The sequence below is a fragment of the Lissotriton vulgaris genome, chromosome 4_1 (assembly GCF_964263255.1).
Source record: "Lissotriton vulgaris chromosome 4_1, aLisVul1.2, whole genome shotgun sequence".
In the NCBI taxonomy this organism is placed as follows: domain Eukaryota; kingdom Metazoa; phylum Chordata; class Amphibia; order Caudata; family Salamandridae; genus Lissotriton; species Lissotriton vulgaris.
This window is the reverse complement of record NC_141691.1, coordinates 150330156-150355006: the sequence shown is the minus strand read 5'-3', so window position 1 is coordinate 150355006 and position 24851 is coordinate 150330156. Positions and strand designations below refer to the sequence as shown.

The following is a 24851-nucleotide window of genomic DNA, read 5'->3' as shown; positions in this document are numbered from 1 at the left end:
CTACAGCACAGACATTTGCCGCACCAATGTCCCCTCCACAGTTAAGCAATGCCACGTGGTACCGCCCAGTACGTTACTTCTGACTAGTACTGGGTTTTCCACCCATCCCCATGAGTGACTGACGATCATGCAAATTCACTGGACACGCTCTATTATTTTGTTTTTCTGTTAGTTATCAGTGAGAGTCTCAGGTGACTGGAGGACCAAAAGTGTCACTGCGAGTGTGGGTGGTATTTAGCCCGCAGACAAGGCTAAGTAGTTAGTGGCGGACATAGCCAACAGTAGGTTAGTAGGCCATGGGCACAGTTCTTGGCACTTATATACCATCCCATTATAATGTACTTGTAGATCGGAGAGTCCCTTGGAGGGGGTGGGAGGAACACAATACTCTGGACAAAACAGGCTAGGGCGTCACAGCTAGGACTTTAGTTCCTACAGCATTATTAATGCTCTAAATTTAAAAAAGCACAAAGTCACTGGCAACAGAACCGCAACATCGGTCAAGTGAAGAGGACAAAATGCTGGATGAAGCGATTCATTACTTGTGAACGAGACTGGGAAGTGGATGCTTCGAAGCATGAAGGACTAGATGCAAATAACCACCTGCGTACCGTGGACTCCAAGGTTCAGAGAAAATGCTTACATCAACAGAAAATCAGGATCAAAGGGGTTTTGAAGCCTTGACTACCAGGCAGTAGGGTATGAACTTAGTTATATGGAAAGTTATGCAGCAATGTCAGACCCAATGTCTCGCTCTGTGTATGTTCAGTAGAACAGCCGCCTGGAGAACTGGTACACAGCCTTGTAGACTTCTCTGGTTGCTGAATAACGGCCAAATAGATCGAGCGCTTTCAAAATCTCAGAACAAATCCTTCCTCTTTTGCCAGAGGCCTTTGTAATTTTATAGTACAATCAAGTTTACTGTGTGCCTATTAATGCTGTTTCTGCGTAGTTACTTCTCCTTGGAGCAGGTTAGGACATGTCCCAGTGGCTTATGAATGAGATTTTACTGTGTATGGATTTCTGGGGCTCCACGAGAGCCCGTCCCATTAGCAATATCGGAAAGTTATTTTTCAACTGTTCTCTACTCTTCACTTTAGTAGTGGTGATGCTATTGATTTCACTGTGATCTATCCAGTGGTAGCGTTTGCTTTTCGGAACACTGTTTGGTCGCTATTAGTGGTCTGGTATCTTCTCAGTGCTCTGCACTATGTCCTTTCCCCATTCTGTTGGAGTTTCCCCAAGGCAATCTTCAGGAGGTAGGATTTCCACATCCCTCAAATCTACAGTACTTATCTTCCTGTGCAACTTCTAGTTAAGTTCCATGCATCTTTAATGCAAAGGACTCACAATGCACTTTGCTATGAAAGGTGTATCATTAACTCCTGTCCAGTCCCAAAACCTTCAAGCCCGCCACAGACCCATCACTTTTCAGGGAACGGGGTTCTTTATGGAGAAACATCCCTGCTTTAATGCCTAGAGAAAAGACTAGCACCATTCAAGAAAAGACTTGTGTCCTTTAATTACAATATGCCAGTGTTTTCATTTGATCTTTGGTATCAAACTCCTTATCCTTGGTAGGAGGCACTAAATGCTTTAGACAAATGCAAGCAATATGTAATGGGGCTCAGGCCCCATGTAATTCTAGGCCTTTTGTACAGGTAGTACAAAGTGCACCAGCTCATTGTTTTATATTGGATCTCTAAAACATCTCAGCTAAGCTTGCATATGTGGAGCTAAAATATAAATGAGCACTCATTGTAATAACACTATGCCCAGCCACAGCTAGAATTCTGGCTCTACAACAGCCCGCCCAGCGCCAATAGTAATCACCAGCTTATATTGTGCCCAAGTCAAGCAAAAATAAATCCTAGAGGTAATCACAGATTGCAATACGTGTAGGTGGAATACGCGCAAGTACAGTGCAGACTAAATAAAAGAGGGGTTAAAGAATTGCAGACAGTAGTCTTGTTGAGAGGGGTGGAGTCCTACAAGCCATGTATGTAGGATAAAAAGTACCCCATTTTCTATAGATTTAAAATTTATACCAGATACAGACTGACTCCACAACTCTTTGGCCATTTTCCATTGGAGACACTAACCCTGCACTAAACAGTATACAACGCACAGAAATCAATCCCTCCACCACTGCTTCAGCTACAGAAGCACACAGATTGTCATGACTAGCAGGGTATTTGTCTTTTATAGAAGAAAAAACTTCATCATTACACTTTGTACGAAAATAAAAATAAAAGCAGAAGATCTACAAACCATAGATTGTTCTTATACTGCAGGACTGATAGAGGTAACATGACAGACCAGATTTTGGAAGAAAGGTGAGAGGTTCATGACTTGAACGCTAGACGTCTACTACACATACATGCTGGGTTGTCTAGGTGGATGGCACCAGTGGGAATGATGGTGAAGGTCTCATCCACATAAAAATACTCTGGACATGCTGTCCCCGGGGCGCAAGGATCAGGTTTCCAAGAAATGTCAAACTTTATTTCAACAAGTATTTGTCACATTCTCAGGTTTGAGGTGCGCAGGTGGTCAGAGGGATTAGGTCCTATGGGTGGGGTTAAAGACCTAACCAATACAGGCTTTTCAAAAGTCAAAATCGTCTATTTAAAATCAATTCATAGTTTATTAGAATGAAAGTTTTCCTAAACAGAAGAATCAGTGTCCCTTTCCTTCATACTTCACTCCGGAAAGTTATATTTTAAAACTGCTGGAAAAGCAAGCATCTCGCACTTCTGATCAATTACTCACCTGTAGTCCCGCCCCCCCCCCCCTCCACCTCCCCACCCCCGAAAAAAAGCTGGAGTGAGGGAAAGTAGGGACCGTATCGAGGTAACAGCAAGTCAATACTCTTGGTGGGGTAAAAATGCAAATCTTGTGCGGAGAGTAAATCCAAGAAGAGCTCATTGCAGAAGGTGTTTGGATTCGCCTGGCTAGTAAGATGCACTATTCTTGGAGAACTGATTGCAAGAGGCTGAAGGTGAAGGACTCTGATCATGACAGCCTTAAGAGATGGGAATGAAGAGGAAGGCAAGCAAAAAGTCTGGCCATCCCTGGGTCACCGTTTACGTCTGGAGGGGGGGGGGGGGGGGGGGGGCTGCACAGTGCAGAAAGGGGAATGACCACATTTGAAGGCTCTATCGAATGCCCACTAGCGGGCTAGTGGCAGGCCTTGCCCTTAGATTAGTTGGTACCCAACTACTGCATATGGGGAGAGCCTCGTGCCAGGATTACTGCATAACCACCCACTACATCAAATACCATTTACAGTTCTTTCATCAACTTACTCCTCATCTACAAGGGATCAGCCGTACATAGACCACGGTTGCTGAAAACACTTGGGGCCCCACTCTAAATTGGGTACAATGCTTCTGGCCAGAAAATCAGCCCTTTACTTAGGAGGGTCATCACCCAGCACAGAGGTTTACAGGTCTTAGAGTCGTTATTAGACCGGAGCTGGAATTTCAAGAAATAGCGTCATCTGAGATAGGTCAAAATATAATGCTAGGCCACCAATTACTGAAGATCAACGTTACCATGAGAAGAAAAACTCAAAACTGCAGACATCCTCTAAAAGATATTAATTTCTCGTGAATGTATAGATAAGTGTACATATTCTCCAAAGACCACTGAATGAGCACAAAGCAGAAAGTCGCAGAGTCTGCCCGATAATCCACCAGAGAGAAGGTTGTGTACATGACTAAAGTGATTGGGAATATAATTACCACTAGAAACAAAAAGGTTTAAATTTCCTGAGAGTTAAAAATAATAATTTTACTAGCTGGTGATGAGAAAGATTTATATAGCGCACGAATGCCCAAGGGCGTCTAGGCGCTCACAGCTGCAGAAAAAGGACAGGTGTGGATCATTTAAATTCAGTTACAAAAGGCACTGCAAACAAAAACAGCATTAGGTAAAAAAGGAGTTTGGTTTATATTGACCTGCTTCTGTTTTTTCCCCATAAAACAATGTTTAAGACCCTAGTGTTTCATGTACTCTGTACATATGTCAGGATTTACCCACATACCAGTTAGAACACAAGTCACCAACAACAAAGACTAGGAGACAGATTTGTAGGGAGATCTCTAGTTTGTGCCCGGTGGAGCAGAATCGATGCTAGCAAAGGCTGCTCCTTGGAAGGAATAAACAAACTGCAGGGAATGCACCCAAAGGTAAGGAAGATCCTCCCCTCCCACCCCAACTTATCTTCTGCCCCACTACAACAACGTTCTTCCTGTTCAATAATAAGGGAGGAGACAAAGAAGCGCAGAGGCCTCAGATAAGCGCACCATAGACCAGGATTTCCACAAGAAGTGAAACAGCCTGTTCTTTCCAGGTGCAGGCATAATGAGATGCTGACTTGCAGCGCATTTCCCATGGGCACGATTTACTACATAGTTAGATGTGGATCCTGGAAACCGTATTCCCAGAGACGATACATTACACTTCCTCCATTTTCAAGAAGAAACAGATCATCTAAAGCTGCAATCTGTTGGTTTGATGACAGAACTCTGGCACCATGACAACGGCAAGAGGCTTGGATCATTTCAGATACCTGTGAGCGCGGTGGGCGGTTCCAAAGGCATCATTGACGTAAACATCTCCCAGCTTGGAAAGGGACGCTCTGAAGGCTTCCACCTGGGCTGCACCCGCCTTGATCTAAAAATAAAATAAAACCGCATCACTACTAAAAGGACCCCAAAACAAAAAGGAGCCAACAGACATCCTGCAGGTCCTAAAACTAGGTAGAAGCCCATGCTAAAAGAAACACAATAACAGCCTCATTTAGAGTGTGATAAGTACTCAGATGGTGTGCATTACCAGAGGAAACTAATGCACCTCGGTGTTTTAGGTTGCTAGTTTATGGTATTGTTGTGCAAGAAATGGCCACTGAGTCTTAACCACCTGCAGCCAACAGCACAACGCACTAGAACTGCTTCTTTGTATGTTACTTGATGAATACGCCCCCCACCCCCGTTTCTGAACGGTTCCTCCTCAATTATATAGATTGTATGCTCAAACTGTAAGTTAATCTGTTCCCTTTCACAATTAAAGGCTTTAATTGGTCGATCCAGATCAGTAGTCCAATGTGGCACAAACATTAATATAAACCATGATGGTAATACAGGTGAGGATTGAGTCATACCTTCCCATCAGACAGAATTGAAATACACAAATGGTAAATTATGCAGATGCATGCATAATATACATACATTGCTGACTTGTGCAAGCTTTCCTGATGTGTACCCTGGAGTAGAATTTGAAATTAAGGCAAAAATAAAAGTTTTTGCCCAGCCTCACATCATCTCCTTTTAAATTGTTTGTCTTGGGCAGCTTTCCTTCATACACACCCAGTGCACATTTAGGACAATAGAGCCTTACTACCGCTTTCTTAATCACATAACATATGGGTTATTCAAATGCTGGCTTGACCAACGAACTAGGGAGGAAATACATTTAAAATGTTTAAGCACGTGGCTGTGGTATGGTGGGTACGTTCCTCCATATCATATGGGAATGTCCTGCGGTTGCCTCCTTCTGGACCCGTGTACATGGTGTTATGTCTGAGGTGACGGGTGTTTCGCTTCTGCCTGAGGCTCAGAGATGCTTGCTTAATGTATGGGAGCCCAATGACTATAATGTTGTCCAAACGCAGTGGGCCACCTTGGGCAACATGATTGCGAAGCGTGACATTGCGCAATTGTGGGGGTCGGCGCAACCTCAGAGTCTGTCTGCATGGTCTAGGAATATGGACTGGTGCATGTTCCGTGAAAAAACTGTTTATGTTGCCTGGGGCAGGCCCAAAAAGTGGGGTAGAATATGGGGTCAATGGAATCAATACCGTGGTGAGATTTGCACCCCTCCCTTTGAGCCACCACCGGAGTGTCTCCAGTCCCCTTAGCATGACATTCCCTCCTCTCTAGGTTCCATTTGTGTATTGTTGCATACCACCTGCTCCCTCTTCTATTCCATTCCGGACATACAGTTTGTTGACAATGCATCTGTGCAGACGTGGTGCCCCTCCAGAAGGATTCTCCACGATTGTTTTCTTTTTTATTATGAGCCCGTGCAGTATTTTCTTATGTTTGTTGGTTGGGGGGGTTGTTTTCCAAAAAAGATAATATCAAAACCTTCCCTTCTCCTTTGTATGTATATATGGCGAGACATGGGTTTTTACTTGCCGCCGGGCCCTATGGGTTGTCGGCTGAAGGGCTGTGTACCTTTTATCCAGTACTGTATTGTGATAGATACCAGCCAGCCCATCGTGCAGTATACTTGCTTTTGTACTTTCATGTCTTTTTCAATAAAGGTTTTTAAAAAAAAATAATAATAATGTTTAAGCAGCTGTGGCTTCTCAATACGGAGAAGCGTCACCCCGCCCCTATTGCAGGTGCAGCAAGAGCACAAAAAAATAAACAAACAATAATAAAATTACTTTGCCATTTTATCTATAACTCTTGTCAGCCTGAGCCAGATGCGAGGGTGGGGCAGGGCCCCTACTGCACACTGGCAGCAGAAAGGAGTGGTGACTGGCTACAGCAGTTTAAAGTGTGCGTGTCCTTTTAACCGGCTTTCTTGAAACCGTCACCCTGACATGCCCACTTTAAACCTCTATAGCCCTCTGCGGAGAAGCACAGGCTGGTTAGGAGAGTCTCGATTGGTAGGGAAGTCGGCCCTAGGACCCCAGACAACCGGAGAAGAACACCAGTACTGGAGGACGTGGAGGCAGTGGGTAAGTGAGGATTATGTTTTTTAATACTTATTGAAACAAATAGTGACTAAAATCACCGACATGTATTACATTAACGTTTTAAAGATACAGATTTTAACTTAAAAAAATGTATCTAATGCATTTCGTTACTGTTTATTGCATGCATTTCATTCGGTGGGCACCGGTTTGACCCACTGTGATAAACTCGTGCTGCCTTCATTCTCAATTCCAGAGCTCAGTCGTGGTTTGTTATAAACCTGGTTTATAACGATCCACGATTGAGAGCTTATCCAACGAGCCGAAATGCATTGCAGGAGTTAGTGTCAGCTTGCTCCTCCCACCACTTTTAATGGTCACAAACCGCCACTGTGTTTAACACCCCAAAATGAAGAACTGTGGAGGTGTTAAGGTAATCTGAAATACACCGCATTTATCCAAGCACTCAGGCACGCTCATGGGAGTCCTCCACTCTGAAAGTAAGAGTGCAAGTATACCCATAAATGGCACAACAGGCACAAGATGGTGATAACCTCATACGCTTATCTAAGACCATGCTGCATTTCTAAACCACTGGTAGATTACACATGGGCATATTATGTAAACCCAGACACATTTTTTGGGAAGGGAAACAAAAACAGTGATTCTGCTTCTAAAAGATATAGTTCCAGCATTTGCTCTCGTCTGGAGCAAGCAGAGGTAGTGACATAGCGCTCTGTGTAGAATAAATTACTATGGGGGATATAGAGTGATGGATTCTGATAATTCAAAGAGCCACGTTAACCAAGGTCAACACCAGGTTGAGAAAAAAAAAAAACACCTGCGGAAGAATAAACAAGAGTCAAGCATCGAACCGACTGGCAACTTTATTTACAATCATTAAGTTACCGGTTCCAACAACCAACCGAAAAGCTTGCAATGTATAGTCCCTGCAAGATCATGAGGCATTCTTGCCCTAGCAACTACAAGCATTCCCTGCAACACAACAATTTAAATAAAACACAGACACGCCCATTAGTAGTATAAGGGAGGTGGGGAAGGGAGGACTGTATCAATTACAAATATCCCTTTTATTAAACTGACTGCTTAGGTGGAACTTCTCTTCACCAGGTAGCCCAAACAAGCATACAAAACTCATTAAGATAACGTGTGACTGCATCACCTAAACCATGGTCAAAAGAAGCATTAGCCCTGCGAGCGAAGGAAGGTCCGCTTAATTTTAAAATCTTCAGAGACACCTTGCTATGAATAGCTCTGCCTGTGCCCCAATGAAGAGTTCATCCTTACAAGTCACCACTGAAAGGTCAGCCTACTGTATGTCAGCATTCAGATGCATTTCACAGATGTCCTTGGGCGAGTGTTCCAACCCTGCCAAGAAAAGAAACAGTCTGGAGGGTAGTGCTAGCCTGACCTTCAGGAAATGTCAGGCGGTGAAGGAGCACACTTCATGCTGCCCTCAGAATAGACCTGCAGGGCATCTAAAATCATCTTACGCTGTCGCCCTAGAAGTCCTCCTTCCAAACCACTTGGGAACATTAGTGCAGGCAAGCAAGCACAAAGATTGCAGCTCGAATATTTGACGGATTCCAATGCAAGAGTGTCGCTCCGCGCAGGAGAATGAACACTCCCAAGAGTTTCACTGTAGGGTGGCCCATGTTTAAACCAACAGTTGGGGGTCAGTGTGAAAGCCTACTCCCAGTTTTCCCCCCTCCATTCCAACATTTTATTGTTCATTTAATGTAGTGAATGAGAAAATACATGTTTTCAGCACAACTGGATATGGCAATATGTTGCTTAAAAGCACATAGGGCTATGACAGAACGTAGTGATTGTAGGATTTTGACATTCTTTACATGTAGCATAATACACATTGAACCAAAGTCTAATACAGCCAGCCTTTGACGATATCCAGTTAACACATTTAAAAACACAAATCTCAACAACTCCATTGCTCCACAACACTTGGTCACTCTCAGCAGGCACGTACCCTTAAAATGATAGGACTAGATTAGACAGTAAATTCCATTTGCACCCTATTTCCGTTTTACCTGTGCAGTCATGAACATGTGAAAAAAGTCTAAGCAATTTCTGTATGTGTGGTCCCCGTAACTGCACTGCTATGTGCTTAATTTCCTTCAGAGGGAAACAGTCCATTGGAAACCCAGAACAGCACACAATTTGCGCCATGCCCAGATGTGCATGCGAATTGCTCTCAATTTCACACACATGCCAAAATGACGCTGACATGCTTGACTCATCAAGCCACCGAAGAATACAATGAAGTCAAGTTTTCAAAATAAAAATGTAGAATACATATAATAATGGGACGTACTTAAAGTTATCTGCATGTTTTACAATAATTCTGAAATTCTAACTGGGTTTTTCTGTGTTGGGTCTTAGTGGACGAGGCCACAAAATATCCTAAGGATTACACAAATGTTGGCTCATGCAGCGTCTCAAATGTTTGTCTCACCTTGTTTCCAGACGCGTCCTTGCCCTTTCCTTCTTCCTCTACATGGAATCGGAGGTTCTCCAAAAGAATGACAGAGCCCGGGGAGGGATCGGCACAGGCCTTCTCTACTTCAGCACCCACGCAGTCTTTGAGGAATACAATTTCTCTAATGAAACAAAAATGAATAGAGATGATCATTTATGCACGGACGTCAAGGGTTTCACTTCATAGGATTGTTTTTTTCTTCTTACACACCTTCCCATGAGTTTTTTCAGTTCCACTGCTACTGGTCCCAAGGAGTACTTGTCTGGCATCGGAACGCCATCCGGTCGGCCCAGATGGCTCATCAGAACCACTGATTTAGCTCCATGGTCCAAACAATACTGGATACTGGGAATAGCTGCCTTGATTCTGGAATAAGGAGATTCAAGATTAGTTAATGTTGGATATAGCCAAGAAAAATGGAGTTAAAACAGTTTGTGAAATCACGTATACAGGTCAGCCCCAAAAATGTTGGTTTTACTGAAGATTGTAGTCAAATTATTTCCCATTTTTTCAGCTCTACTTTCTCTTTTCTAGGATTCAAGATTAAAACTCAACAGAACAAATGTGGTCCCATGTTGCTAGTGATGCTACTGCACACCCAGTTACACATGCAAAATATCCTCAGATACGGGTGGAACACCAGTCTCAGTGCCAACTGGAAAAGTATAACATCAGGTGTTTGATTTAGAAACATCAACCAATAAGAAAGAATTTACAAGCAGTGTTCATCTAACAAAGTTTGCCATGTACATCACTCAGAGGCTGTGGTTAGGTTTGGCTCTTCCAACTGAGCCATCAGAGCAAGTGCCAACTCAAAGTCCATCTCAAACGAAAGACTGGCAAAACGGCCATAAGACAAACAGAATAGGTGTCTGAAAACAGTGATAGGAGAAAAATAAGCCATCTATTTCAGAAAATGAACAAATTGGATCACATAACTGACAAAAAGCTGAATTTGTCACATTATAACATTGCATGCACATTTTCAAGAAGTACTATTTGAGATGACAAATACGATTCAGCAGGCATAGTAAAAGCACTCTATGGAAACTAGTATACACTGAAACACCACTGAGGTCTAAGGATGGCAACTGGGCAGTGGTGGTAGGCAGATTTTTTAACGTGTAGTAGACATTTTCCTTTTAGAAGAGAACCATGTGGAAGCGAGACATGCTTATGGTACTCTACTACACCTTTTTGATAAATTGCTGTCACAGTCTTACCTTTGGTTGTTAGTTATTTGGTTATTTTTCATAGGAACGTTGAAATCTACCCTGTAAAGAAAAAAGTAATCTACATTAGAATAGAAAAGTTAACATTTTAACTGTAGATTCTGCTCCATTCTGATGCCTTATCTTGAATGAGCAAATACAAAGTAAACTGCTCACACAAACACTAAAATGAAACACCAAGATGCAAGGCACATTTTGTCTTAAAAAGGTTAGCAGCAAACTGTTCTAAATGCTGAAAGATGGACTGAGCTACAGGAATATTCGGACAAGGGAACTCCGTTTGGTGTGTCTGAAAGATCAATGGAAGTTGGGAGAGTCAGCTGCATGTCCTCTGAAATGGAACAGACTGACAAGGTACCATGGCCTTTTGCATCCACATAGCAACACTGCATCCTTAGGCATCTGCCGGCGCTAACAGAGGCCTACAATAGAAGGAACACCTTCACCAGTATATGAAAAAAGTAGGCAAATCCTATGAATGACTGTAAAAAAACAAAATGCTTGCATGCACTTTATTTATTCAAGATATTGTTTGTCACACCGCAAGTCTAAATCATAGAACCTTAAGCTTAACAGACAAAGATGTCTACATTCCTTTCTGAACGGAAATAAATTGCTGCATTAGCAAGGCATCTACTATTAGAGAAGGATTATCGAAAGATTAGTAAAGATGGAAATTAATTTAACCTTGTCCCAATCTTCTCAAGCTCATAAGGTATGATGCACAATAGTGAGCAATGAGAAAGGTTTATTGCTGTGTGTGACTGAATTTAACCCATAATTTGAAAATGCTAAATCGTCCATTAACTTTATGACTTGTGAATGACAGCCCTCCGTCCTTTCAGCATTTCATAAGCCATGCCTGGTGGCAAACATAGGTAAGGGGGCAGATGTATTAGGGGCAGAGCTCTGCATCAAACTTTCTGGAGTCCAGTTCAACATACAGCTGAGAAGAGCCAACCTTCCATGTCTCACAACCCTGCTGCACACCTCAGCTGATCAACAGCATCCGCATTGACAACAGTCAAAGCTCAATGGTTCCTATAGCTCAAAAGACTTGGCACCAACAATAACTGCAGTAGAAAGTAAAAAACCCTCTCCTAGAGGCAAGCTTCAGAACGGCCATTCAAGTCCTGTTCCTCTTGCATCTTGGATTCAACACATTGCTGAAAGGAGTACCAGATTCACAGCTCAGCCCTTTGATAACAGTCATTCTAAAAGCTGTGCTCCCTTTCATGGTGCCTACATTTCCCAAAGAAACAATATCACAAGGTTGAAAACCAAGAGAAGCAAGACAGACAACAGGATAGCAAGCCTTCTTCCATTACATGACATGAGAATCTGGAGCAAGATTTTCACCTAGGTACACCAAGCAACCTTCTTCCTCCACTTGCATAAACAACCAAACAGTTCTTCTTGCACCCTACCTTTCACTCCGCATTGAAACTCTTTAGTGTAATGTAATGTAAAATGTAAAAAGGATTTGTAGAGCGCTGCGTTCGCCGGACGGTTTCTTGGCGCTGATCACTAACCCAGGAGGAGGCAGAGAGGGGAGAAAGGAGAGCTTTATGTATAGACACCGCAGAAGAGGAGTTTTTAGGAGAGACCTAAAGTGAGGGTAGGAGGAGGAGAGTCTAAGGTTTAAAGGTAGAGAGTTCCAGAGTGAGGGGGCCAAGAAAGAGAATCTAAGGCCTCCGTGCTTTTTACGCCTGAACCTAGGTGTCTGGAGGAGGGCGTGATGGGAGGAACGGAGGTGTCTGGGGGGGGCGTACGGATGGAGAAGAGAGGAGATGAAAGAGGGGCCGATGCCGGCCAGGGATTTATGGGTTAGGCAGCCAAGTTTGAACTTGCAGCGTTCCGACACAGGAAGCCAATGAAGGGCTTTGAGGAGGGGACAGACGTGTTGATGTTTTGGCTGATGGTAGATTAGACGGGCGGCCTGATTCTGGATTAACTGAAGTCTCTTTATTTGGTATTGCGGAATGCCTGCGTATAGGGCGTTGGCGTAGTCAATCCGGGAGATGACTAGCGCCAACAGCGCCAGGGTGAGAGCTTCAGTGGTCAGGAAGTGAGCTATTTTCCGGATTTTTCTGAGCTGATGGAAGCAGGAAGATACTGTGGCGCTGATCTGATGATTCATGGAAAGATCCTGTGAGATGTAGACCCCTAGGCTTTTTACTTTATCAGCGGGACTGGGAGGGGGGCCAAGGGAAAGGGGGCAGAAGGTGGAGTTCCAGGGATTGGCTGGGCCTCCGACAAGATTGAGCTCCGTCTTGTTGGGGTTGAGCTTGAGGTGGTGAGCGCCCATCCAGTCGCTGATATGGCAAAGGGTGGACTGGAAATCCTGGGCCGCTTCCTGCGAGTCAAGGTTGAAGATGAGCTGAATGTCATCTGCATAGTTAAATGCAGTGACATTCCTTCCCCGGAGGGAGCGGATCAGGGGGGTAAGGTATAAATTAAAAAGGAGTGGAGACAAAGACGAGCCCTGCGGGACTCCGCAGGGGAGTTTCATCCTCTCCGCCGAGAATTGGGAGATTCGAACAGATTGGTGGCGGTTCGTCAGGAAGGAACGAACCCAGTCAAGGGCCGTCCCTCCAATACCAGCCTCCTTGACCTCATTTGTAGGTCGAGCATAGCATCGCAGTGCATGCACTGCTCGCTTTGCGAGGCATGCAGTATTCAGTATAGTGTGGAAGCTTGATAATGATATGATAAAAGAAATTTGTTAAGCGCACATTCACCAACGGTTTCTTGGCACCGAGTATATGGGAAGCATGGACAGAAAGGGGGAGTGAGTTATTGATTGTAAGCCTGGGAGAACAACGATGTTTTGAGAGCTTTACCTAAACAAGGGATATGACTTATTAAACGTAAGGAGGGTGGCAGTGAATTCCAGAACTGAGGTGCTAGGAAAGGAAATCTGAGCCCCCCATGTTTCTTGCACTTGAAGACATGGGGAGTCAGAAGTTTGGCATTAGCAGAACGAAGGGAGCGACGGGGAATGTAACGCTGGATTCTGTCGGAAATGATGATCGGCCCATGAGATGCTAGAGCTCTGTGGGTCAAACAGCCGATCTTAAAGAGGCAACGGGGAGCCAATGGAGTCCCTTGAGGAGAGGTTTGGCCTGGTGTGACTAAGGTAGACCGTGTACAAGTCTGGCCGCTTGGTTCTGAACCATCTGGAGCTTCTGCAGGTGATAGGCAGGGATCCCGGTGTACAAAGAATTAGAGTAGTCAATTCGTGACATGACTAATGCCAGGGTGACCTGAATCAGGGCCTCGGGGGAGAAAATTTGCTAACTTTTCGGATCCTGTGAAATGAAAGAAGCACGAAGAGACAACCGAGTTTCTGAGGTTTTAACGTGAGATCACTACTGATTAAAACCCCAAGGCTCTTGACCGCGTCAACAGGGGGAGGTGGGGGTCCCAGGGCTGGCGGCCAAAAACTGGGGTTCCAGGGGTTAAGTGAAGGCCTAGTAGGTATCAGCTCGGTCTTACTTGGGTTTAGTTTGAGTTGGCTTGAGTTCATCCATGTCCAAATGGCCATCATGATGGACTGAAAGGCTTCAATTGCCAAGGGAGATGGATCAATGGTGAAGAGGAGTTGAATGTCATCGGCGTAGTTGAAAACAACTACGTCCCTCCTCCGTAACTCTGATATTAATGGCCGGATGTAGAGGTTGAATAAGAGCGGGGAAAGGGAGGAACCCTGGGGAACCCCACAAGCGAGTTCCTTTTTTTCCTGATGTGAGGTCCGCTAAACGGACGGCTTGGTGGCGATTGCTTAAGAAAGAGGAGATCCATTTTGGGGGATACCCCGGATGCCGGCGCCCTCGACACGTTCGACCAAAAGTTTATGGTCAACAGTGTCGAAGGCAGCCGACAAATCCAGGAGGACCAGCGCCTGCAGGATGTTGTGGTCCGCAGCTCTTCTCAGCTCATCATGGACTGCCAATATGATGGATTCAGTGGAGTGCTCGGGTCTAAAACCCGCCTGGTGGGGGTCCAGGTAGGGAGAGCGCTCCACGAATGCGCTAAGGCAGCTTGTAACATAGGCTTCCAAGATTTTTCCCAAGAATGGTAGGAGTGAAATGGGTCGAAAATTGCTGAGTGCGGCGGGGGTCTGCGCCAGGTATTTTCACAATGGGACATACTTTCGCCATTTTAAAGCAATTTGGAACAATGCCAGTGAATAGGGAGTGGTTAAGAAGAGACAGTGGGATTTCGGGCAGCTGGAGAAAAATCTCACAAGCAATATGTCGAGGACAACTGTCTGTGGGGCACCCAGAGCGAACTTTAAGGAGGGAAAAGAAAGTCTCAAGTGTGATGGGTGGAAAGAGGTCAAATGAAAGCGAATTGAGATGTGTCTGATTGGGCTCCGAGGGGGTACGGTCTTGGGGATACTGGCTTTGATCGTGGCTATTTTGTCCAGAAATTCACAGAGCTGTTGGGAGGGAGCTAATTTGGTGGTGATCCGGTCAGGCTTGACAAGCTCGTCCTCCATGGAGAAGATTTCCTTCGCTTTGTTGTCGGATCTCAGAATTCTCACAATTTTTTTGTGAGCTTTATGGAATCTCTACCCACTCTCCACCCATCTTCATTGCTTCGGTTTAAAATGCTGGCTTCCGATTGGTTTTAGGCTCATTAGTCCCTCCTAATGACAGCCAGGTTGACAAACGTATCCTTCCAGGGCTACTGGTCCCTTTACTCCAAACACTATTTTCTTCACTGTCTCCAGAGCCCTGGCAGTAGATTTCTTCTGGACAGGTCCGCTGTTCACTGTAGATTGGAGTCTTTAAGGCAGCACTCCAGCCAGAGTTTTCAGAGGCCGTTGACTGAAAGACAGGTCGCCTTTTGGCTGCAGGCTCTTTGAAGCAAGAGACAGGCCAGTAAGGCTGGGGCCAAGGCAGTGGACGCCTTCAGGGAGGTCTTCTTTGATCATCGCTGATCTAGTTTTCCTGTCTGGGGGAGCCCACTAAATACTAAAGTTAGGGTTGTTTTAGGGGAGTAGCAGGTGGGGCCAATGGGCACCTTACCTGGGGTGACCACACCCTCAATTAGGCCACCCTCCTGTGGGAGGAGGTATGCACCTAGCCCTGATTGGAGGGGTCTCCTTCAAGATGGCAGGGACTGAGATTTGCTTCACCTCGCCTACCTTAGGGGTGGAGTTGGCAGAGGTGGGCACACCTCCTATTCTTCAAGGTTTTCCCGCACAAAGTGGGGGTGTAAACCGGGGGCTGACATCTGCTGCTAGCAGCAGGGGCTGGAGGTCGCATTACAAAGACGGCAGGCCTTTCAAGCTTCCCCTTCGAGCACTGGCCCGTCCTGGGGGAGGATATGTGACACCTCTGCCCAGAATGTGCATTGTTTTTGGTCCCAGAGAACAGAGGCTCTCCACCCAGGGATCTAGAAATCTGTGTGTGGCAGCCTGCCTAAAGCCAGTCAATGCCCACACCAGGTCAGTAGGTTTGCAGGGGCACCCGAGGTATCTTCTATGTACATGGTGTAATAAATCCCACACTGGCATCAGTGTGGATTAATTACAAGGAGTTGTTTGGAACCAAACACTCCTGGTTTCAGTGAAGCCATCATGGTGCTAGGAAACTACAGTTGTCGAGTTCCCAGCCCATTTACTCTTCATGGCTTCCCTGGCTCTTACAATATTTTAAGAATGTACTTGTATGCTCCTGCAGGTATTCCCACACCTGTGGTATAGTGCACCATGCCTTAGGGCTGTGAGGCTTGCTCGAGGGGTGACTAACCTATACCTTTAGGCAGTGCTAGCTGGCCTGGCACCCAGGCCGGTTGCCATGCCACTTTCTTGTTATTCACCTCACAGGAGCATGCAAGCTGCAAGGGCACTGGGATGGTCCCAGTGAGGGGGTGAGTTCAGCTCTCACGCCCTAGGGATCCAGGTTCTAACTTACTAGGGATTTACAAAGGGGAGGAGGGGGGTAGAAGTACCAATTGGGGGGGGGGGGAGGGGGGGGGAGGGATAGGTTTTAGGAAGAAGCACTGGCTCAGGGGACCTGGTTGGCAGGGACCCATTGCACTAGAATAAATATCAGGCAAAAAGTGGGGCTAACCATGTCAAAAAAAGGCACTCCCAATATCACATTCACTCCTGAGCTTATGGAGTACTTCACACCCACCCTTTGAAAGATTCGAAATTGAAAGGACAGATTCAAGTATCTCTGCTCATCTGTTATCAAATTTATTTCCGTTACTGGTGCAGCGTGCTCTGTAAACGAATGTATCTTCTCATCCCACAGTCTTTTTCCCAGCAGGGAAATCACAACACGGTTGTTACAACGACCGCGTTATGATTCCACACATACCATTACTCCGCAAGTCGGAATGACGACTTGCGGCGGGGGGGCGCTGGATGTTGGAATAGTAGAAGTTACTATTCCAACTCCAGTCTGTGCAGACAATAGGGAAGGTGTTATTTTAAATCCAACACCTCCCTTCCCCCCTCCGCAAGTCATTGTTCTGACTTGCGGAGTAATGGTATGCGGAATCACAACGTGGTCGTTGTAACAACTGCGTTGAGATTCCCTGCGGGGAAAAAGATTTGTGGTAAACGTGGTTTACCATCACCCACATCTGTGAACGAGAGAATAAAATGTAATATATCCTGCAAATATAGGCTGATAGTGCCTATCAAGCACAGATACAAAATTCTTGCATACAAGACATGATTTAACAACAAATAAAACAACAAAAAAAAGTTCAGTTTACAAATCATTTGTTTGGATCAAATTAAATATGTCAACACAGTCCAACGCAAAAAGCTATGAATGTCAGAGACTTGTCAGTTTGTGGCCAACATCTACAGAGAAGTTTGAGATCCAAAGCTTTATACACAGTTCAATGAACAAGGTTTCAAAACCTGGATTATATGGAGGCAGACGATGACAATCCTGAACAATGAGTTACAGTCCACTTGGAAATGACCATCAGTTTCACACAAACACGGTTCAAACCAGTCTTTTGCCAGTCGAATAGATTTAGAATGCACAGTGATGCTGTGTGGAGTATAATCAGACTGACGCAACAAGGTCAGCACTATTAGAGCAACGGTGGCCGGGGAGCGAAAGAATTTGAACAGACAAGTCTAGCCAGAATGAAAGACACAAGCAATTACAACCAAAATGCTCGACAAATCAAGTATAAAATGATGCAGCCCTTAAATAATTTGCTAGACCAAAAGAGGTGCAAAGAAAGTACTTCCAAACAAGCACGGGTAAGAATCGAATACATTGAAAAGGCAATAGGAAAACGAAATCTGAAATAGGCAGCAGATTAGCTGGTTAATGCAACAGTGCAACCATTGGCCAATCCATGTCTTTCAACAGCCCTTGAAAAACCATAAAACATCGGCTGAGTAGCAACAGTTCTGATCTTTATTTCAGTCACTCAAAGTCAATGGATTTACCAGAACTCCAGTGCACAATATCCACTGCTTTCAAGGTAATGGACTATTTTAGAACCTTTTATAATTATGCATAACAAATAAAAAGAACATTGTTAACTACCTTACAAACCCACGCAGTTCCCCAGCACGTGGCATAGTCTCCTTTTAAAAGCATTACATGGAGTACGTGTATCAGGGTGAGACCCTCCGCTGAGCAATTGCAAGAAACTTGTTCTCTCATAAAATACAAACGTGTTCTCTCGTGTAAAATACAATCAGGGAGGCAAACTCATGATTCGAATTTCAGCAGGTACCAATTTGGAAGGAGGAAAAGCCCACATGACAAAGTTTCTGCTACAGGGTCTAGCAAAAATTATGACTTTGGTAGAAAGTTATCCTTGTTTGCATAAAATCTGACTAAGAAATGACAGCATACTTACCTATCAACTACTCAGCTCACCAGCCACACTCTTTCAGCAAGCAACCATCATACATAATTGTCATTGAGAGCTTCTTCTAATCTCCAAAACTCGTACCTGAAACTATATTCCACGCGAAGCTAAAACACATTATAGAAAAAGCAGGCAGAATGAGGTCTTTGTTTAAGGACAAGGTGAAAGCATGGGTGGAGGACCACTTGTGAGCAAATCTGAGATTCACAGACACCCTACCATCCAGCTCAGCTATTCTATTTGAAGTTATACCTAAATAAACTATACTGCATGTTGAAGGGCTGAAAGCAGGAATGTCAAGTCATGGATGTTCGGATCTATGCTGGATACAGGCTACCCACTGACTACGTAATGAACCAATTAAAATATATGAGTAAATGTACCTTGTGTGACAAAGATCCAACCCTTCTGAAACCACAATAGACATCCCCCATCCTAGAATTAGTGTTAAGAAACAATGTCACTGTCGTTCATATCCGCTTCCTTCCAGAAGGTGATATTTGTAAAGTTACAATGAAGGAAGAACGTGCTCCACACAGCTGAAAGGCATTTCCTGAGAACTGCAAAAGTAAGAGTTTCCAAAAGACCAGTTAGGATAAGAAAAATTTACTAGGAGATGCATAAAAGCCAGTTACTTCAAAATCCCCAGGCTTCAACCAGCAATCACCCCACACCAAGGATTTTATCGTTCTTGAGGCAAAGCTGTTAGAGGAAAACAAAAATGGAGAATACTACTGACTCCTAGGGCAAACTCTGATAAAAAGGAGAATATAGGAACACTCACAGATAAGAAGTGACAGGAAGCAAAGATGGCCCCGCATGAAATGGCCAGGGTAACCCAATACCAAATGCTCTAATTAAAATACCTACACCGCACATATATCTCACCCAGTGGAATCTATTGCAACTTGGTCAGATAATACCAGAGTGGTCTGTGTGCGGACCACGCCTGAGACTACATCCACACCACACTGCGATTTTGTAAGATTTGACCCTTTTAGGAGGACGTTTTCCACACACTGGGAGATTGGTTGGGTTGAAGGATACAGGAGTAACAGAAGTTGGCCCTGTTGCACATATTGCTTGACTAACACATGTTCAGATGTAAAATGGCACATAGCCAAGAACTGGTGTAATGCACAACCTCAAGATTTGGAAAGGAGGAAGGCGTGCTTAGATCACTGCATGACTTTAGAGATCCCCATATAAAAATGTAGAGGTTGCCCCCTCACAACCATTATAAAATAATAAGAGGGTGGAGGGGGACTGGAGTCGGTACCTGGGAACTGGCAAGAACATGGGCAAAAATCTAATTTCAAAATATAGTTCACCGATACAGGTGACCGTATATACTGCATTGTAATTCGTAAAATATGTTGGGAACTGACAGACGGATATTCAAAAGTGATTTCGCCATGAGTTCCTAGTAATGTTACCAAGTGCTCGCGATGTACCAAATGCCATTGAATTTGCCACGATGATTAAAGGGCATCATATGTATAAAGAGCTCCCACTTCAGGGCAAGCATACTTTTACATGAGATGCAAAAGTTTATGTATGTTAATACCAAATAAGAGTAAATTGCACACATGTATGCGTCATGCCTGTACATCCAATTTTTTGTGGAATGGGAAGCCACAGAGATTTAGCAGCCATTATCTATACTAATATAATAAAGAGAGAGCCCAAACCTTTGAGGCGGGTAATCTCAGGAACCACAGCACCAATCACAACACCCAATACAGCGTTGGAAAGGGCAGTTGCAGCAGAAGGACATAGGCTATGCAGACGCCCACCATATAAATTTAAAAGGTAAAAGAACCGTGCCAGCAAAGTAGTCCCTTGTGGGCGTGTCAGCGTGCTAGGGGCGTGACAAACGTGGGGGCATGCGATACGTTCCGCCTTTTATGCCATGTCTCATATCGTGTGCTGTGGGTTTGTGCGTGTGCGGGGCGCGGGATTACGGAAAATAAAACCGAGCGTTGTGCCCAATATTTCATTGTTTTTCTTCCCAGGTTCTGTACATTCCAGCTCCGGGTGTCCACCCTGCTCCCTTTAACTAACCCTGCACCTCCTAATCATAACCCACCCTTACTCCTTAAAATACCCCAACACCCTTAAACACTAACCCATCTTAACCCCATAAATATACCCTGTACCCCAAACCCTAAAAATATCCCTGTACCCCCAAACCTAGCCCTGAACCCTATAAATACCCCTGTACCTCTAAACCTAGCCCTGAACCCTAAAAAAACCCCTGTACCCCAAAACCCAAACCTAGCCCTGAACCCTAAAAATACCTCTGTACCCCAAAACCCAAACCTAGCCCTGAACCCTTAAAATACCCCTGTACCCCAAAACCCAAACCTAGCCCTGAACCCTAAAAATACCCCTATACCCCAAAACCCAAACCTAGCCCTGAACCCTAAAAATACCCCTGTACTCCAAGCCATACCTATCCCTAAATCCTAAAACTACCCCTGTACCCCATAACCCAAAACTATCTGAACCCTTAAAATACCCAAACACCCCAAAACATATACCTCAGTATCCCCAAAACATACCCCTATACCCATACTTACCCTATCCAAACATTTAAAAAAACATGCTTTTACCATTCATGCATTTACAACGAATTTCGTTGTAAATGTATGCGTGGTAAAAGCATATAAAATATAATGCCATGCGTTATAATGGCATTGCAGAGTCATGGTACTTTCGTAATGAAAGTATGCGGAGTGATGGTATGCGGAAAGAAAGTTGCGGAATAATGGGCGTTTACCCTCCCCCGGTAAGTACATTGGTGGCACAGCGACCCACATCTCCAGCAAAATACTCCTATTTTTTCACCACCGATTTGAAAAATGCACAGGTCTCATTGATGGCCAGCACAGACATACACTTTTAGACACCTCCTACCACAAGTTCTAGAATTGCGAACTTTAGAGCTGGGGAACTACGTTCGAATCTCTGCATCAGCTCAACATCCTGTGATTCCAGGCAAATCGCTTTGTCTCCCCGTGCCTACCACAAATGAATGTTCTTCTGTAATGTAAATTGTGCTCATGCCATGTTGTCGAGATTGCGCTATATAATATTGCAAGGAAAAATAAAGTAGGGAAACTCGAGTTTACACACTACTGAACGCACACTCTTAAGTGCATCAGCAGTGCACTGTGAATCGGAGCGTTTCACAGGCCTGTCAAAGATAAGAAATGCTATCAAAACGAAATCCTACAAAACAATATACTACTGGCCGGCAGCAATTCATACCCGGACAACGTCGGGACGGGGTATGTGTGTGTGTGTGTGTATATATATATATATATATTTTTTTTTTTTTTTGTTTCTGTTTACTATTTAAGCACTCCTTTGTTTCTGGCGCGCTGTGTGAACAAGCTCTCTTGTAGAGTGAAACGCGTCATCTTACATTAAAAAACGTCTCCTCTGTTTTCCACTGTTGGATGTACATTTTTCGAGGCTTTTGTGGACTGCTGGTTACGAGGTGCTTTGAGGTCCCGCCCGTTGGTTCTGACATCTACTCAGAACCTGGACTGATAAATAAATAAATAAATATATATATATATATATTTATTTATTTATTTATCGAACTTCCACTCACTAACCGGTTGCTCACTCTAATGTTAACTTGAGAAGCAAGGTCTGCTTTTACGGGTTACATGCAAGTGTGTAGACCTTTTTTTGAGCTAGTATGGCAACATACAATGCCAAAATTGTAACACTATTAATAAAGAGCAAAATATTGGAAGCAGCCACCGCCGATAAATCAGAAAGTAGGTGTTGGCACAAAAAGACAAGTACTATTGGTTCCACCACTATACATTTTTTTACCCATCTCGAATGTCCTTATTACATGCCACTTGGGGCTGTCAGACCTTATTACATATATCATAACCTACCTAGATTTCTTTTAAAAAGAGAGCAGAACATAGGCTTCTATCGTGAACCCGATACTTCTTTAGATCAGTGTTACAAATAGGAGTTGGTCTATAAAAAAAAAAAAAAAAAACGTGCGCGCTCACTATCTGTAAAAGTGCTGCGTTCTTCAGTCATGACAAGGCTGGTGAGGCTTGCACACCTGTAAAATGTAGAACTTTTGTATCAGGCCTACTCATTTTCTCATCCGTTTTAAGTGCATCTTTAAAAGTCTGAAAACTAAACATTAAGGCTGATGCTGTAACACAACTGCTGAATCCCAGTCAACCCCAGACAAAGAGGTCTATAATAACGAATAACCAAAAAGAATGGCGTCGCTCTAAAAAGCATTACAAGAACAGGGAGGATGTGGTTGGCCCACTGTTGATGACGCTGCCCATGAATCATTTCCCTTGGATGACGAATGCTTTTTCCCCTTCTTAATATAATACTTTCAGTAAAACACTATTGTAAAAAGGTATATATGTGGCCCATATTCACGCAAGCACCCAAAAAAAAAAAGGCTATAAAAGTACAGTCGTGTTTTATTTTGCAATATGTCGATTTCAATGCTTTGCTCTCCATCGCAACTGACGCCATGTCCATTAGAGCCAGCAACCCTCTGGCATGTAGGGCCAACACCAACTTTAGGCTGCAGCATCCATGCAACATCACCGTTGGTATCTCATTTTTCAGGCAAGGCAGCGTCGTAGTGTCAAACCACTCACCTGCCGATCTGCCTTACCAAGGGAGGAAAACTCACGCCGCAACTATGCTTTTTTCCAGCCAGTAGACTCCGTGCCCTTCCCACCTTGCATCCCTAATACAGCAGCCACACCACCCCCGTCTGTATCGGGGTATCAAATGGCTCCATTACAGCGATAACCTATTGCTCCAGTCCTGGATCTCCATTCAACAACAAATGTATTCTGGGAGTTGTAGTCTTAGCTCACTCAAGTTTACCCAATGCAACGAACATAAAACATTACATTGTAAAGGAAAAGAGCAACACTGGAGCACTTCACCTCGGAGTCACCTTACCTAGATCGTGACAAGCTCAGTGTAGCGGTACACGCCCCATCCACAAAATACCATCACTAACCTCATCACAATTCTCTTGTTTTTCACATCAACCTTGTCCAGGGTGAGCTTTGTAGAGAGAGACATTTTGCACTGCCACGAACAGCTGATGCACTTAGGAATTCAGACTTCAGACCTGCACTGCGCTGCGCTGCGCTCCCTCCCCGAACCGACTGCACCAGCCTCTTCCTGCAGGTCACCTTAAGAGAGTATAACATTTCAAGGCCTCTAAGTCCCGCCTGCTCGTTCATCTGATTGGGTGAATGAAGGCTCATCTCACAGGGTAGAAAACTCTGATTGGTTAATGCTGGAATCAATTGAAAAGAGGAAGGAGGGACAGGGTAGGTTGCGCAGGCAGCTGTCACGTTCGTCACGGAGCTCAGCAGCATACACTCAATGAACGGCACGCACTCATGGCAATAGAAAGCGGGGGGCGCTCTACTATTTATTATTTTTTATTTATTTATGGGGATGCACATTTTCTTTTTCCAAGCCAGGGAACAGTACATAAAAACGCGTACCCAAAATAGTAATAGAGCATCTTTATTCAACATGTGGACTAGAGAAATGTGAGTAGAAGAGTGGAAACGAAGGATATGTTAATATTGATGTTTCTGAAACCATATTTTTAAGCCGTAAAATTCGACAGGTTTTTTTCTGAAATTTCTACAAACATATGAATATTGTGGTACTACTTATCAAATGAAAGGGGAAATGTCCTTTCCAACATGGCGGTCGGATGAAGGCACCGTGTGATTTTTATGTCCATGGCTTCACTGTCCATGCGTCCCAGAAGTGCACTTATGTTTATTTATTTATTTATTTATTTATTTAATGCGATTTTATATAGCACAAACTTTACCCGAAGGTGTTAGAGCGCTTTACATAAGAACCAGTTGCAAAACATAAGGACTACTGATTACATGTGTTACATAAAAGCTACAAACCGGAAAAAATGCAAATGTACAAGATGTAAAGTCACACAAGGAAGAGATACACACCGAAATAAATTTTGCAAATGTACAAATAGTAAAGTCACTCAAGCAGGGGGTTCCAGAGTTAAAAACCACTTTTAAAGAATCTACCGCCTCTTCAAAGAATAAGGTGGTAAGTTGGTTATCAATGTACAGACCTCTCCCGCAAGGCATAAGGAGCGAGGCCCTTATGGTAAGAAGGGTCCCATGGGTGGGTAGTTCAAGAAAATCCATCAACGGAGACTGTGTCCTGATTAGTTTCAGAGATCCCAGGACCGTCTCCCACATCTGTGGATGGTTCCCGGATGACCAGGGGAGTAATATTCAGTCCCTACCCCTTTCTTTCTTTTACCCCCGCTGAATTATGCATGTGAGGAGGAGAGATAGGGCAGCCTCCCAGAGAGGGTGGGTGGGTGGGATGCCAGAGGGAGAGGAGATTTCCACTACCCTAGAAGTCAACACCAAGCGTACTTTACAACAAATATTGAGGAGGAGGGCTGGGAAATTTGTCACGGGAGAGGAGGTGTTTGGAG

At 44.2% G+C, this 24851-nt stretch overlaps 1 protein-coding gene across 1 annotated transcript in view; it reads right to left on the bottom strand.

Annotated features, from left to right (window-relative positions):
* PGK1 (phosphoglycerate kinase 1) overlaps positions 1-23593 on the bottom strand; it is a 60879-nt gene extending 37286 nt beyond the window's left edge. Inside the window, exons 1-5 of the mRNA XM_086918415.1 lie at positions 23367-23593; positions 10451-10501; positions 9438-9593; positions 9204-9348; positions 4577-4680 (exon numbers count right to left, since the gene is read on the bottom strand). Coding sequence (XP_086774541.1) covers positions 4577-4680; positions 9204-9348; positions 9438-9593; positions 10451-10501; positions 23367-23431 — 521 coding nt within the window. The 5' untranslated portion in view covers positions 23432-23593. The remainder of the gene's footprint in view (positions 1-4576; positions 4681-9203; positions 9349-9437; positions 9594-10450; positions 10502-23366) is intronic.
* Positions 23594-24851: the final 1258 nt, after the last annotated feature.